General features: G+C 51.8%; 1 protein-coding gene across 1 annotated transcript in view; it reads left to right on the top strand.

Moving 5' to 3' along the window:
• The window catches only part of PKNOX2 (PBX/knotted 1 homeobox 2), a 310367-nt gene that overhangs the window by 280127 nt on the left and 13199 nt on the right, over positions 1-17041 (top strand). Inside the window, exons 9-11 of the mRNA XM_077756512.1 lie at positions 7785-7914; positions 8381-8478; positions 9275-9394. Coding sequence (XP_077612638.1) covers positions 7785-7914; positions 8381-8478; positions 9275-9394 — 348 coding nt within the window. The remainder of the gene's footprint in view (positions 1-7784; positions 7915-8380; positions 8479-9274; positions 9395-17041) is intronic.

The following is a 17041-nucleotide window of genomic DNA, read 5'->3' as shown; positions in this document are numbered from 1 at the left end:
ACCAGATGCCGTACCGTGTCCCCATTCGGCTCTACGGCAGCTGGGCACACCCACAGCTTGGCCTCCCGTTCCTGAATGTGAACATTCTCTTGGGGCTGGAATCCGGGTAGGGAGTGGGGGAGACTGCTTCCACCAAGCGAGAGGGCTGAACCAGAGCTCCTGAGGAGCTGAGCCACAGCTCGGTTTTCCCGCATGCCCAGGAAGCTGTCCTGGACTGCCCGCACCCGAATGCCATCCAAGCTTCCTCATAGCTTGGAGCCCAGCTTCCCGCCGGGGCAGCCTCTTTGGTAAGGAGGCTCATTCTAGACTCCGACATGGGCTTCTCCTACCTTTTCCCTAGAGGGCATGAACAAAACCATCGCACTAGAGAGAACCTAACTCCCGCCTCGCTCAAGTATTAAGTTGACTTGAAATTCACCCTCCTTTCTCCGTAGGGGTTTAAGCTGCAGCCCTATTGGGAGCAAATTGGACTGCCCCGCAGTTCTCAGCCACCAAGCATTTGGGGGTCACTTACCATACGCACTGTGCTAGGTCCCATGAGAGCACAAGTGAATTATCCAGAAGGAGCTCCCAATCTCAGTGTGAGGGAGCTGTGAGTCACTCCTGCGGGTCTGGATCAGTTATATGAGCCGTAGAGGCTCCAGGTCAAGTGAACCCTGAGGAAGGCAGGAAAGGAGCAGCCGGAGACAGAGCCATAGGAAGAGGTCTGGATTGAACAAGCCACGCGTGTGGCTTCAGGTTGCCCCAGTCACCACTCGGCCTCCTTCCTCCTGTCCTGGGCAAGGCCCAGGCCCAGCCTGCACACCCTCAGGGCCAGGGTCTGTTCCTGCCCAGAAGCAGGAAACCTCAGCAAACCTTAGCATGGATTGGATGGGCCAGCAGGAAGATTTTGCCCTTTGCCATTGGAGAAGTTGCAGCTTCCCTGGCCTCGGGAGGACTTCCTGGAGGAGGGAGGTAAGGGTGGTATGCTATCTGGGAGCTCCAAAAGTGAGCGTTCCCTGGGTAGAGAGAAGTCTGGGAGATGGTAAGGAATGGAGACAGCATTTCAGAATCCCTGGGGAGAAGCAGGTAGAGGAGGAGGGGCCGTTCACTGTAGCATCATGCATGTGTTCAAGCACCGCTGAGCCTGCTGAGTTCCAAGGATATCAAAGTGGATATAAGATGATCTCTGGCCTCCAAATGTAATAATGGAGTATCTTGCAGCCAAGTTGTAGGGGGTTATGCTTTGAGGCTGATAATGATGGCCAACCGCCAAAGATGTGAGAGGTAGCAGAGAATGTAGGCGACGGGGTGAGGATTGAAAACATGTTGGGGGCAAATTAATTGAGTAGCCACCTCTTGTGCTGCTCTAAGAAGAACTGGCAGACAAAGGGGAGAATGTCAACATTTATTGAGCCTCCCCCACATCTCAGGCACTGTAGGTATGAGGTGCTTTACATATATTATCTTGTTTATGCCTCACAGCAAGGCCAAAAGGAGCACATTATCTTCTCCATTTTCTTCCCCAAGGAAAGAGAAGCTCAGAGAAGTGAAGGTACTCGCTCAAGGTCACACAACTAATAAGCAGCAGAGGCTGGGATGGGTGACTCCCAAATCTACGTTCTACTTGTTATAATAAGTCCCCTTGCCTTTTTTTGTGACACCTAGGAAGACCCAGGGGTCCGGGGCCCTGGAGAGGGAGAGGTGACCCCACTTAACTGGAGAGCAGGGATTTGAAGACTGGAGAGGAAGAAACTAATTGCTGGGAAGCAAGGCCTTAGATTTGCTCATAGATTGAAAGTAGGGACAAGAGAGGTGCAGAGTTACCCCAGTTCTGAGTTTCTGGGCTCGGCAGCAGGTAGAACTCTCCAGCCATGCTAAGTGTCTAAAAAAAAAGGAAGGGACTGCGTACATCCCTCCCTCGGGAAGGTGGACCCCCCCCCCCAACCTATAGGGAGTTTGCATTTGCGAGATTAGCAGGAGGTGGGGGTGTCACCTCAGTCAAGCCCCAAGTTCTGCCCAGTGGCCAAGCATCCCGAGGATTTGACCAGGGAGTTTTAAGGCCAGTGAAAATAAAGGGAGGCAATCTCCCCTACAAGATCACCTCTGGCATGGAAAGGGGACACCCCCAGACCACAGTGACGGGCAGTGGAGTTCTAGGCGCTCCTCTGCCTCACTCTTGCCCTGGCCATTAGAGCTGCATCTTCTGCCAGTTCCTAGCCCCCAGCCCTCCAGCTCAGGGGGCCCGGAGACCATGAGGGCCGCCCTCCCCACCAGGCTAGCGAAACCTGAGCAGTTCTCCCGCCCCCCCTTCCAAGAAAGAATGTTCCTTAAGAGCAGCAGCTGCCACTTGTCCCCACAGGCCAGAAGTGCCTTTCCCTTGAGACTAAAGCCCCCAACAGGAGTGGGGCAGGAACAGGATTAGGTGGCTTGTTTACATGTGTTCGGCCTCCCCGAGTTTGGGAGCCCAGCTTTTCCCCAGCCCGGGACAGGACTCTGGGCCTGCCAGAGTGGGGGAAGGCTGCCAGGGACGGGGTGTCTGGGGACAGGGGCAGCCTCCCTACCCTCCTCCCCACCCTCTTTACACACACACACACACACACACACACACACACCATCCCAGGCCAAAGTCCCGTCAGGCCACGTGTTTATTGGGCATCTGTCATGCACCCAACACTGTGCAGGGCAGTTTGGGGGGATTCAAAGAAAGGCCCCTCCTTCCCTCGAAAGATCTACAACCAAAGCCGGGGAAGGAGGACACAGAAGGAGAACCATTGTGCTGCATGTCCAGGATATCAGGCCAACAGGAAGCGCTGAAGGAGTCAAGAGAGTGAGCCATGGGCATGCCCAGGGTGAGTCAAGACAAGCTCTCCTATGGAAATGCAGCACCCAGAACCAAGTCCCCACCCCCAGCCCAGGACACTTAGCCCACAAACCCGCCCTCCTGGGAGGCTTGGGAGGCTTGAGGGGGTGTGATCTGAGCCAGTGGATTAGCAGAGACCCCTAGTGGCCAGGGGGGTGCATGGCAGACAGCTGGGGCGGGGCAGGGTGGGGGGCAGTGCCTCCCCAGCCCCACCCCATCTGCTTGCCGCCACCCACCCACCCACACAGTAGATTTCTCTGGTTTCTCTAAAATCCTCATCTGGAAAGACCTTTGCAGTGTCATCTAGTCCATGTCCCCTGTTTCACAGGGGATCCTAGTAAGATAAACATTCTGGCTATTTCAAAATAACTTAAAAGAAAGTTTTTCTATCGTTTTTTTCCTTCACTCCTTCCTTTCTTCCTCCCAACACAGTTTATTCCAGGAATTTCTTTCTTCCTTCAATGGTAATTAACCTTCCCAGGGCAACATAAGCCCTTTCCCTATTAACAGGGGAGACCCCTGTGGCTCCAGGGACCGACCCCGCCCCTTCTGGGCGGTGGGNCTTGCAAGAGTAATCCCAGAGACTTGCACTTTTTCTTCAGCAAGGTCTTTCTTTTGAATAAATCATCTTTTTTGGCCTCAAATGAGATTTGGAGTAAAACTCACCAGTGACCACTGTGGCACAGAAGGAGTGACCGATGGCCACAGGCAGCAAGGCTTTGCGGCTGGCCCCCGGGCGGGGATAGGAGGCGCGAGCCATCAGCCCGTCTACAGCTGCTCCCCTAACCTTGCTGGGCCTGGTCCTGAGAGACTCTGTGTCTCTCTGTGTCTCAGGGATACAGCACACGAAGATTGGCAGTGGGGCAGCTTCTGGGGAGGCCTGTGGAGACCAGCTTGTGACTTTCCATCCAAGTCCTGGGTCACCAGCTCTAGGCCCTGCGACGTCCTTACAGGGAAATTCTATGGAAGTTTCCAGCTTTGGGGCCTATGTCATACTTTGAAAGCATATTAAAAAGTAGGAAACTGCACACCCCCCAGTTGGGTGGGATGGCTCACCAGAGAAGCAGGCTTCTAGCAGCACTCAGAGGCTGGAGGACACCACAGACATGTTCCTGGTGGGACAAGGCTGAGCTCTTGAACTAGATAACCAGCTCTGAGCCCCTGGCTCCCAGGCAATTTGGGCAGGGATGCGGGACTCTGGATTCAGAGGAATATCATGAAACCTGTGATATCACATGTGCTCCCCACCTCTTTTCTGGGTGCTAAGAACAGACAGCTCTGTTTGGGTACAGACAGAGCACCCACCTGGATTGGAGTCTGATAAGCCCCAAGAGGAAGCTGTCAAGAAGATAAAAATACTGTGTGCTTAGCCAACATCTTCTCCCCAAGGGACTTCCTCTGCTCACATGGTAGCTGCCCCCTCAGAAAAGACCATAGACCTTTCTCAGAGCTTCAGAGCCCCATTGTCTCCATAGACAAAGGCTCCAGACAGCCAGACCTTGGGCTTGACCTGAAATGGCTGCAGTCAGGTCACAGAGCTCATCCAAAACAGGGACACACTCCCGCTCCTGGGGCTTGGCCCGGGCCCAGGAACAACTTAGGCAAGAACAACCTGTGTGGCAAGGACCGGCCACCACAGCTAGGTCGGCAGTCCCAGATGAATCGCCGCCACTGCTAAGTAGAGAACCCAAACGGCTCTGGGGACCTTCTAGGACAGGTTTTAGATCCTGGCTGTGTCGAGCCCAGCTCCCCGCGTGAGTGGCGTTAGCCAAAGGAAGCAGAAAGTGATTTATTGGGTGCCAGATGTGCCAGCACCCTGCTTCCGTCGAGCCTGAATGTCTGATTCCAAAGCACATCTCTCTCTCTCTCTCTCTCTCTCTCTCTCTCTCTCTCTCTCTGAGTATTAAGCGCAAGAGCCAAAGAACCCACGTGCAAGGCTCCAGGAAATCACTTTGGTTGTCCAGACCTCAGTTCCTCTCCAGACAAATAGAATAATCTCTCTCCCAATGACGCTATCATAGTGGGGAGATTAAAATGAAGTAGCATGGTGAAAGCATGCTAACATTTGATACGTGCGATGAAGAGGTAGTCTCAGACCCACTGATCTCTGGGACCAGCTGAGGGAGGTTTTTTAAAAATACAGATTGCTGAGGGTCTGATTCAATGACGCTGAGAATCTGTGTCTTTAAAAACTCTCCAGGACTCAGGCAGTGAAACAGCTCATATTGACAAATATAAGGGATGAATCTTATTCCCCCACACCTCAGGGATGCCAAGATTTTGCTCCCTCCTTTTTCTGCCCAGCTAAGATGTGGCCAGCCCTGGCCCTGCCCATGATCTCTGTCCCTGAAGCTCTACATTCCATTCCTTTGCTGATATCACTTGGCTGCCTCTCGGCATGTCCCAGCCAACGACCCCAGACTAGGAGGAGAGGGTAGGAAAGAGAAGAGTCTGATCTAATGCATAAGGCAAATTGCCTTTAGTTACCCAAACCAGGAACCTGGCATGGAGGCTAGCAAAACCACAGGGCGGAGAACCAGCCAGAGCTTGAATAGCTCACCCTTCTGCCTCTGGCAAGCAAAAATGTGTGCTGGTTGAATCCCAAGGCACACATCTTGTATTTATTTTACTGCTTTTGCTTGTGTTTTCCTAACCTTGCTGGATACTTTTTCGGGGAAAAGAAAATCTGGGACAGCTTTTTATGTTTGAAACTCCCAAATACCTTTCCCTGTGAGGAGCACCATCGCATGAATGATTCCCGACGAGAGATTGCTAAAAAGTCATTTCCATTAGTTTTAGGGTGAGAGGCATGAAGAGACCCCCTCTTCTGTTAAATGTACGTTACAACTTTACTTCAGCTTCAAATAACATCAGCATGGGTTTACATCCTGTGAGACTCGTTGGCTGGGGTGTTGGGAACGAGGGCAGAATCAACCTCAGGCAGACACATAGCTGCAAACAGGCTTGGAGGGCTCCTGGATGTCAGCACGGGGCCAGAGACATTTTATAACTGAGACTGAGGCTCATAGAAGGACCATCATTTGCTGACTCCCAAGCCCATCGTCTTTCCTCTGGGGCCTCTGCTGCCTTTGTACTTCCGGGTTTGGTTGTCTTACCTGTTCACCTCACCTCCAGTAACTATGTACTAAACCCCTGTGATTCCAGGAGCACCTCGTAGCCCAGTTCTTGGCACAAGGTGGGTGTTCAGTATTTGTGGATGAAGGAGGGCTGTGTTCTAGTCCCATTGCTGCGAACCAGCTGGGGGCCTTGGGTGAGTCACTTGGGCTTCTAAGCCTCAGTTCCTTATTTGCGCTCAGGGAGTTGGAATATGTGGCTTTTAAGGGCTCTTCCAGTTTGTAGGCTCCAAAGGTCCGACTCAGTGTTAGACTTGACTCGCTTGAGTGGGGAGGCCAAGAGTTTGGCTCAAGGAACCTGTAGACCTTCCCTGGAGGCTGAAGGTCCAAGCTTCTCCCAGTCCTAAAAACAAAAGCTAGGAAGCTAGGGGCCTTCTTTCTCCCCTGATTTAGTCTATTTTCTTGACTGTTTACCTGTGTAAATTCTTACAGCTCATGCCTGTGACTCCAGGCTTTGAGCATGAGAGTGTCAGCCCTAGATGGCCCTCAGACAGGTTACCTGGTTCAAGCCCTGTAGTCAGATGAGGAACTGTGGTCAGAGGAGCTTGGAGAGCTAGACAGGTCTCCTCCAGCATCCTTCGCTGCACCTCATTGACCACCTTTCTTGCTTTCTCCAAATAAAGCCTAGACACCCCAGCCTCTCACACACCCAAATCCTCCCTCACAAATTCTCTCTACGTCATGCCCAGCAAACAAGCACCCGGCCGCCAAGCAGGGAGGTCTTTATGCTGCTACTTGGAGGCTGCAGCCAGGCTCCCTCCCCTCGTGCATGGCAGGCGGAGTCCCTCAACATCAGGTCCAAGGCCTTCCTTGCCCAGCGCAGCTGTTACATGGCAATGACGAGGTGACTGGAGTGCCGGGGAGGGGGGTGGAATGGTCTTCTTATCTGCTTTGGCTACTGCAAAAACAAACTGCAAGGATTGTTTACTGGGGGAAATGGGGACTGGCGGGTTGACAACATGGGGCAAAGGGAGACTGTTTGCAATGGGATTCTGTGTTGGCAGCCGGAGGGAGAGAAAGGAATCGATGAGATGTGCTGCAGACGGGTGGCTGAGGTCGAGGCTCCTGTGAGATGCCCTTTGGAGGCAGGTTATAAAGAGGCTGGGGTGGCCGTCTTTTCTGATGATTTAACAAGTATCTTAGTAGCCACTGCATGCCAGACACCTGAGCTAGGTGCTCCGGTTACAAAGATAAAACATTGGAGGCCACTTGTGTGTGGAGCTTGGTATAATAAAAAATGTCATGATAGGTAGGTGAGGAAGCGAGGTTCTGGGGGAAGAGGGTGTTAGGGGAGGCATCTGGAGACAATAGAGTGTGAAAGGTGAAGAGGTGCTAGGCAGACAAAGCCTGGTTCTCAGCCCTTGCCACATGTTAGAACCACTTAGGGAATTTTTAAGACGCCAAAGGCCCAGCCCCACCCCTAATCAATTAAATTATCTGGAGTTGGAAATCGGGCATCAATATTGGAAATTCCAAAGTGAAGACCACTTTGGACCACTGGTGTGCGAGATAATTTATGTCTCGAGTTTCAAAAGAATGGAATGACTAAGTGGGTAAATATTGTTGGTTGGCTGGTTGGCTGGTTGGTTGGTTGGTTGGTTGGTTGGTTGGTTGATTTTTAACACTGAGCCTTCTTATTCACCCCTCGTAGGAGGCCATGAGAATTGCCTGTCAGATTTGGGTCCTAGGAGGAGCAGGAGGAAGGGAAGAGGGAAGGCAGGAAGGGAGAAAAGGGGAGGAGGAACTTGCGGCTGTAGCATCTAAGCATTTAGTGACATTGTCACAAACCACGCCTCCCTTACTGCCAGGACCTCCTGCAGAATTCCCCCAATTCCATGTCTGGAGTCTCCAATAACCCCCAGGGGATTGTGGTCCCAGCCTCAGCGCTCCAGCAGGGCAACATCGCCATGACAACCGTCAACTCCCAAGTGGTGTCAGGTTGGTGCAGGGGATTGTGGGGAGCACTCCTGGGGGGAGAAGAGGTCGCCCCAGCGGTTCCAGGGGGTGGGGAGGCAGGGTACTGTAGGAACTATCTCAGGAAATGGGAGGGGGTGCCCCCTGTCGAGGAAGGGCTTCCAGCTGAATTCCTTGACTAACATGCCCTGTAAGTTTCTAGACAGTTAGCACCAAGACCTGATTGTGATGGTTCGGAGCAAACTTGGGTCAAAGTCTCATGAGCCCCTCAAAGACCAAATAAAGCGATTGTCCCTTCCCCCCAAACAGTTCCCACCAGAGGCTCTGCTCTCAGGTCCCTGTCCCCCTCCCAGCCACCCCTGAAATAGGGGCTGAATGCTCCCGGAATAGAGGGTGTTTGCCTAGGAGAGCCAAGTGATCTGGAAGTCCTGCTTGCCCTCACTCCTACCCACCCCCACGCAGGGGACCCAAAAACTGGTTGTCTCCTCAGGTGGAGCCTTATACCAGCCGGTTACCATGGTAACCTCCCAAGGTCAGGTGGTCACCCAAGCAATCCCCCAGGGAGCCATCCAGATCCAGAACACACAGGTGAGTGTGTGCACGCCTAGGTGTGTGCACTTGTGCATGGATACGGGGGAGGGCAGCCGTAATTGTTTACTATGTGCTGGACGCTTTATACAAGTAGCTCATCTCATCCTTATTATTCTTCCGAGAGGGATCAGTTACCCTCAGGTCCCAGATCAGAAGCCAGGTGTTTGAAAGGCTTTATCAACTCCTGGGATTTCACTACCTCTCAGGGTTACCTCAAAGGATCCTGCACCCCTATTCCTAGTCTCCACCCTCAGCCACTCTGTAGCTCAGTGGGATAGAGCGCACACACAAGTGGGGGGGAGTAAGAGGATCTGAAGTCAGGCCTGAGATGTGACATTAGCTCTGTCATCTTGGATGAGTCACCTGACCTCTCTGAGCCTCGGAGGGGGATTCACAGCTGCTGCACACAGCCCTACCAACCTGCAAGGCTGCTGTGAGTGCTAACAATGGTAATGGGTAGGAAGGTGCTTTGCAAACTGTAAAGTACCTAGAAATGCCAAGAATTAGTAGATGGTTTCTGGAAAATTTGTCTCTCCTGTACTCTCCGCACGTCCCTACTTCCTCTGTGTCCTCTCTCATCTCCTTCCCCCCCATGCCTCTTCCTCCTTCTTCTCCTTCTTCCTGTCTCCCATTCTCTGGTGCAGGGTGACAAGAAAGGTGACCTCCCCAGGGCCCTAAGAATGAGTTGGGAAAGGGGGTTGGCAGCGAGAGCCTGCCGTCACTATGGCAACAGGTCCCTAGCTGCTGGCCCGCCAGCCTGCTGATGCTGATTTTTTCTCCACGTGCCCTGAAGGTTAACCTTGACCTCACCTCCCTCCTGGACAATGAGGATAAGAAGTCCAAGAACAAACGAGGAGTCTTGCCCAAGCATGCCACCAATATAATGCGTTCTTGGCTCTTCCAACATCTCATGGTGAGTGTGTGTATATTGGGGGTGTGGAGTTGCAACGTGGGGAATGAATAACCACCCCCCTCCCTGGGTTCCAGACTCTGCTGTCATCCCCAGATCTGCAGAGGGTGTGGCCCCAGAGAGAGGCTCTCTGATAGAGATCTCATCTTCTAGAGAACTGGTCAGATGGGAGGATTTAGTCGGGCCTAAAGCGGGGATTCTCTCTCTCCTGCTTGCTACTGCCATGAAAAAGTGTGGCATCAAATGAGGGAATGGGGATAGACATGTTCTAAAGAGAACCAAGGACCAGGCAAGTGTCTCATGAAGGGCATGATTCCATGGGGCCGGGGCTGTGGCTGCTGCAGTCAGCCCCGCACGCCCCTGCCCTTCTCCCAGGGAAGAAAATGGTTGAGTCTCAGCCAGGGCTTTTCTGTTTCCTGGAGTCCTCACTGCTGGGGCGGCAGTGGATGTGTGTCCCTTTTTCTGGTCCCTCTGATCAGAGCAGTGAGGCACAGCGCTGTGGAGCAGTGGCTGTGACCTTCGAATCTGGAGGGAGCAGCCAGGGGGAAATCTCCTTCCTTATGTAACAACTGCCTTCATCAGCCTCTATGGCTACTTCCATAAAATGGCAACAAAGCCTGGGTTTCAATGTCATGTGTATGGAGACCCTGCTGTGTATAGAGAGTTTGCTGTATGCACTAAGGTAATGGCGGGTGTGTGCTGTGTGCAGTGTTCGTTGCAGCAGAAAGGACTTCAGTTGTATGTCAGGAGTGAATTCGAAACTATAGTCCCCTAACATCCTTCAAGAGTTGTAGCAATAGATGAAGGCCAATGGCCATGCCTGGGCTGCCTGTGTAGGATGGGCTGTATGCATGTGTGTGTGTGTGTGTGTGTGTGCGTGTGTGCGTGTGTGCACCAGGGTGGGGAGGTAGATTCTGGAAGCACTAGTAGACTTCCAGGAGTCTGTGAGGTCTTGGCCTGGCTGTACAAAGACAGAGGCAAACAAATACCAAAGACTGTCTTGGCCTGTGAAGTGTGGGAAAGTCTTTCTTCAGAGAGGAGAGGAATCAAAGGGATCATGGGAATTAGTCAGTCGATCAATCAGCAACCCTTTATTTGAAATGGGAGTGCCTTGGAGCACCTGGGTGGCTCAATCGGTTAATGGCTCAGGTCACATCTCATGGTTTGTGCGTTCAAGTTCCTTGTCAGGCTCTGTGCTGACAGCTCAGAGCCTGGAGCCTGCTTTGGATTCTGTATCTCCCTCCCTCTCTCTCTCTCTCTCTCTCTGCCCTTCCCCCACTCATGCTCTGTCTCTCAAAAACTGAATAAACATTTAAAAAAATTTTTTTTGAAAAAAAATTTTTTGAAATGAGCTCCAGAAGCCATGAAGCCCGAGCCTGAGCCATCATTCCCAGGTATGGGCACCGTAGGGACCCTGCCCCGGAAGTGCTGGGCCCACAGGCCTACTGACCAGGAAGAATTGCTTGATGGTGACAGATGTGGGGCTGGATCTATGCCTCTCCCCACACATGGCCACCTCCCGGCTCTAGGGTCTTGAGACCACCCCAGTGCTTTGCTGAGGAAGCAAAATTTGAAAGCACCACCTAGGGAACAACCAGGAACCCCATTTGGAGAGAGGGGACTGGAAGGATGCGGGTCAAGATGAGGGGAGGAGGCTGGAGAGACTCCGGGAGCTTTCGTGATGAGGTCAGGGAGCCAGGGCCAGGTTTGGAGGCCCCCCCCCCCGGGTCTCCCGGGAGCAGCTCTGACTCAGGAGCCAAGGACGGTGGTGGGGACGCCCAGGCCTCCTGCCCGTCCTGGTTTTCCACACCCTCAGAGACCCCCGGTGGCCCTGCTACAACTCCCAGCCCCACCCGTGGGAAGAGGGGCTCCCTGGGGAAGGATCCGTTTCTGTGCCCTGGCCGTCTCCCGTCCCCAGCCCGCCCCGGGTGTGGGGCTGGCCCCACGCACTGCGGCCCAGTGATGTGTAACTATAGACTATGGGTGTGGTTGAGGCTCGTGGGCATTTGAGGGAGCTAAACCTGAGCTCAGATCTAGACGCTACCTCTTCCTCTGTAACCTAGACACACTCACCTCTTGTGAAGATGACGACGAAGCAAGGGAGGAATTGCCAGGATCCTGGCACGCTGAGGGGCCTCGTACACGTTAGTTCCCTCTCCTTCCTTCCCTGCCTCCGCCACCCCATGCATTTTTGAAGACTGATGTGAGCACACCAACAAAATCATCACTGAGGGGAAGAAAAGGCAAGCGTGGGGGGGGGGCGGAACAGGACCAATTCCCCTGCCCATGAACCCGAGCGCGCAGGCTGGCGCCTGCCCTGACCCCCCACGGGCTCCTGCCTCAGCTACCTGCCACTCCCCATTTGCAACTCACCCCTGACTTAAGTCTTGAGACTACAGCGTCACCCTATCAGTCACTCCTGGCTGTGTCTCCCCTCTGACCTTGGGCTTCAGTTCGCATCCTGCCCTCTTCCCCCTTTGCTGAATCCCTCTCTATAGCTTAGAGTCGTTTCTTTCCTTTCCATGGCCACTTCCAGCCAGACTAGGGATAGCAGGGGAAGGTAGAGGTGAAGAGAGGGGGGTAGTCACTGAGCACAAAGCAGAGGGGGAGGCAAGACCCTGACCGGCTCTACAAAAGGGACTGGGAACCATTGAGAGGGCTTGCTGAAAAGCATGAGTAAGACTTTCTGCCCCACACCCTCCCTCCCTGGACCCTCTCCAGCTCCAAGTGCACTCAGTGAGGATACTATTAATAAAGCACTTAACATTGGCATAGTCCTCCCTCGGTTCATGCCTTCCTCACAGCGGCCATCAGGAAAGGACAAGGGAGTAACCCCTAGGCCTTTAAAAAAGTCACAGCTTAGAACCTCTGGACCAGAGAAGGAAGGGATGGGGAGAAGTCCAGGCTCAAGGGACATGGCACGGCACAGCTGTCCCCTGCAGGCCCAGGCTGGGCCATGGGTCAGCCTGGCTACCCAGACACAGGTGGGTGCCCACGTCCCCAAATCCCAGCTCAGGAGAGCCTATAAAGACTGGGTGGGAGAGGGGGCGGGGCATGGTGGAAAGAAGACAGGCTTTGAAGACAGACACACAGGGGCATGAATTGAGGCCCCGCCCCCAAGCTGTGCAATCTCTCGGAGTCTGTTTCTTTGAAAAAAGAGAATACCCATTTCTCATGCTTGTAAAAATTAAATGAGATAATATGCATAAAAAGCCAAGCCTGGTACATAGTCACATTTAAGAAATGTGAGTCCTCTTTGAACTTTCCAGAACAATGAACTAAGAGCACATTTTTGAGACTCGGGCCCACAATTTGTGCACATTAGAGGTGGGCAGCTGATCTGTTGGTCTGAGCTATAACACCTACCTATTTTACCATCTTTTGACCCTACAAATATACTGAAGAATACTGTCATTTGCCTGTTCTGTGTATATATGTGTATGTGTCAGATCTGCATGTCTCCTATCTCTGACTTAATGGTAAATTACTCCAAAATGAAATTATATGTCATATCTCTCCTGATTCCTAAAGCGTGTACCTTTATAGGATGTTATAGGTATTGCTACCAAGACAGGGTAAATAAGTTGGGGAAAATCTGGGTTAAACAAAGTTTAGCTCAGTTCTTGATTCTTAGTGAATGTGCAAGAGGGGGCATGATTGGGAGATTTCCCCAAACATATTTGATCACTCCAAGGTCCCCTTTGTTTTCATTGTCACTTTGAGGAACAACTCTGAGACTTTAGCTCTTGGGAAATATGACTCTGCGCTAATGCCCTATGGGCATAGAGTGGCTGTTCAGTTTTAGGATAGAAAGGGTAGAAAAAAGTATGAAAAAAGACAGACCTCAATATATAGTAGATGTTCTCCTATCCAGTACAGTGAGGACAACGCATTTGTTGATGGGTTAATTGGAAAAGTTGGCCAAAGAAAGGAATGCCATTAAAAGGATACATTTCAGGGGCTCCTGGGTGGTTCAGTCGGTTGAGCATCCAACTTCGGCTCAGGGCATGATCTCGCCATTCGTAAGTTCAAGCCCCACATTGGGCTGTCTGCTGTCAGTGCAGAGCCCACTTGGGATCCTCCGTCCCTCTCTCTCTCTGCCCTTCCCCCGCTCACACTGTCTCCGTCAAAAATACAAATAAAAAACATTAAAAAAACAAATAAGAACGAAAAGATATACTTTATTTTAATTTAGAAGATATGCACATATATTGTTTTGCAAATGTCCTGATAGAAGGGTAAGAGCTTTTTCTGATTAAAGGCTGTCCTTTTACCTGGCCAGACTTCTCCTATGAGAGAACATCTAGAAATTCCATCCTTATTTTTTTTTATATTTTATTTCTGAGACAGAGAGACAGAGAGCGCGAGAGCGCGAGAGCGCGAGCGTGAGCAAGCAGAGGAGGGTCAGAGAGAGAGGGAGACACAGAATCTGAAACAGGCTCCAGGCTCTGAGCTGTCAGCACAGAGCCCGATACGGGGCTCGAGCCCTCAAACTGTGAGATCATGACCTGAGCCGAAGTCAGATGCTTAACTGACGGAGTCACCCAGGCACCCCCCCATCCTTATTTAACATGGAATAAGAACTTTGATGTCTGGGAAGTAATCTGGCTGTGGGATCTTTCTAGGTATTGTAGCTTCTTGCATTTGTCTCACCGATTGTAACTATGCAACATTTTTAAGGAAATTGGAGTCTCGAGTCATTCTGAAGCATTCCACTTAGTTTCCTTAGCAAGAATAACCTTCTTTTTGCACGTCTATGCTATTGCTTTACAGAACAGTTAGTCAAATCGTGTAATTTCACCAGCATGTATAGCCGGAGTAAACCAGTCTGGATACAAACACTGCCTGACTTCCTGAGAAATAGATACTAGTGTCTAATGAACATTCTACACATTAGCCTGTCCATCTGGAACATCCAGGACAGGGTGGACATTAGTTCTGATGAGTTGCAGAAGAGATGGAGACATGATAAATCCACAGTCTCGCTTAGTAGAGATCATTTATTAAAACTTCTGTCGTAAATACTAGTTTCTCCTTTCCCCTTCTTTTTTTCTTAATGTTTCATTATTTATTTTTGGGAGAGAGAGAGACAGACAGAGTGTGAGCAGGGAAGGGGCAGACAGAGGGAGACACAGAATTGGAAGCAGGCTCCAGGCTCTGAGCTGTCAGCACAGAGCCCGACGTGGGGCTTGAACTCCCAAACCATGAGATCATGGCCTGAGCTGAAGCCGGATGCTTAACCGGCACCCCTCTCCTGTCACCTTCTTTCCCTCAGGGAGAAGTTCATATTCTTTGGTTCCTTTTGTCCTGTGTATGTCATTGCCACTGTTTGTGTGGCATTAGCAGCTACAGAAATAGATTCAGATGACAGAATGCTCCTGAGATGGGCCTTCACCCCAGAGCCTTTTTGCCATCAGGCTGCAGTGAGATTGGGAAGGTTTCATCCATTAGCTGCTTGCCACTGGGCTCCCTGAAGAATCCCGTGGTGTTTTCTTGCTATTGCATTTGGCTGAAACAAGCCATCACTCCGTAGCAAACCCAGGCTGGGGGAGAAACCCCAGCAGAGGGTCCTCTCCACGGAGGAAGGAGAGAGAGGCTCAGCTCTTCTTGCCCAGCTTTTGCCTGCACCCCCTCTGCTCAGAACCCTAGCACCCCGGCCCTGCCAGGTCATTCTCATTTCCACCCGAAGTATGACTGTTCTCTGTACTGCTGCCACCGAAGCACTTTATAGAATATTCCCTGCATGTGGGGAGATCGCTGAAAGGAAACCAAGCCCCAGGAAGGAGCCATTCCTTCATTAGCCACTGCAGGGGAGGGGGAGGGGCAGATCCACCCACAGCATCTTCAGGGATCATCTCATTTAATCCACCCAACCAGCTTAGGAGCCAGGGACACTCCTAGTACCGTCATTTTACCAGTAACAAAACTGGACTCAAAGAGGGGAATCCATTATCCACTATGTCGCGGGATTTGAACCCGGGTCTGTGGTGCATCGCAGCTCTAATACCCCACCCACCAGGCTACACTGCCTCTGCGTTGGCCCAAGAAACCACAGCATGCCTGGGCTCCCATGCAAAGTCTAGGTGAGGCCACGGAAGCCATGAGCAGAGGCTGTCAGTGGGGACACCGAGCTCTGTCGTGGGCAGAGGTGGTGGGGGGAGCACGTAGGAGTTGTATATGCCAGCCCTAGTTCCCAGGCACAGCGAGGCCACCTCACCCCTCCCTTCGTTTCCTCTCCCTTCTTCATCCATCACACTCGCAGCGCCGGTGTGGCGACCGGCCAGGGTCACAGTTGTGCGCTGCTTGCTGCCGCCCCACGCGACCCTGTGTCCCAGGTGGCTGCCTTTCCACCCGGCCACGCGCAGCTGGAGGGCCTCACTCCGGGGGCCTGTCTGAACGCTGCCAATGTCACAAAAGCTGAGAGCATGAAACACACCCGCAGACTTCTCTTTGCGTGTGTGTTTTTTTAATTGAACCGTAATTCACGTACCATACCATTCACCCTTTTTAACTAAATTCAGAGATTCTTTGGATATCTAGACTGGTGCAATCATCACCACTACCAAACTCCGGAACATTTTCATCACTGAAACAAACTCTGTACCCATCGGCTGCTGCACCCCGGTCCCTAAAAACCATTAATCCATTTTCAGTGTCTGAGGGTTGGCCTGTTTCAGATATTTCACATGAATGGAGTCATAAAACGTGTGGTCTTCTGGGACTGGCCTCTCTCACTCAGCAGAATGTTTCCAAGTTTCATCCGTGTTGTAATACGTATCAATGCCTCCTTCTGTTTTACAGCAGAGGCAGAACGATATCCCATTGTATGAATAGACCACATTGTGTTTATCCACTCATCAGTTGGTAGGCATTTGGGTTGTTTCCACTTTCTGGCTTCCGAATAGCGCTGCTATGAACACTCCTGTCCTCTCCGTGATCCAAGCACGTCCTTATCTTAGCGAGTCTTTGTCAGATTCCCAGCTATTCTTACCCGCAGCACCAGAACCTCCCGTGCAGGGCTCGTCCCCACTGGGCGAGACAGGTTGCTGCATCCACGGGTACACCGTGTGCCCTGCACATGGGCTCCTGGCCAAGGAGGGCGTGTGGACGTGAAGCCCAGCTGGTAGCCTCCGTGCATGCGTGTTATCTTCAGTTACTCAACAAACATCCTAGTGCACCCTGCCACCCTCCCTGTGCCTACCACTGTATTAAGCCCCAAGGAATTAAACATCTATCCCTGTCAGAGACCGGCTCACAGGATCTGTCTACAGCCGACTTAGACAAACGATGACGTCTCTTACAAACAGGAAGAGTATATGGTCTATGGGACAGGCATGGTTCTGGATGTGAATGTCACACCCCTTCTGCCTAACCAGGGGTACATGGGGCAAGTCACTTGACCCCATCAGGCCTCAGTCTCCTCTGCTCTAAAATGGGAATGACAATATCCAGCTCACAGTATCATACGGAGGGTAGAATAAGATGATAGATATGAAAGTACTTTGTCCTGATACAGACCCAGCTACTGTTGCAAAGGCCTCCCATCTCACTCCAGGAGTCCCCATAATCTGCCCTGTCTCAGAAAAAGCTAAGAGAAATCTTCACACTTCTAGGGAATCTGTGGGGAAAAGGAAGAAAACTTGAAAAGCA

Source organism: Crocuta crocuta, unplaced genomic scaffold (genome assembly GCF_008692635.1).
Source record: "Crocuta crocuta isolate KB4526 unplaced genomic scaffold, BGI_CrCroc_1.0 scaffold172, whole genome shotgun sequence".
In the NCBI taxonomy this organism is placed as follows: domain Eukaryota; kingdom Metazoa; phylum Chordata; class Mammalia; order Carnivora; family Hyaenidae; genus Crocuta; species Crocuta crocuta.
Note: the sequence above shows the minus strand (reverse complement) of the source record. Positions and strands in the feature narration are given on the sequence as shown.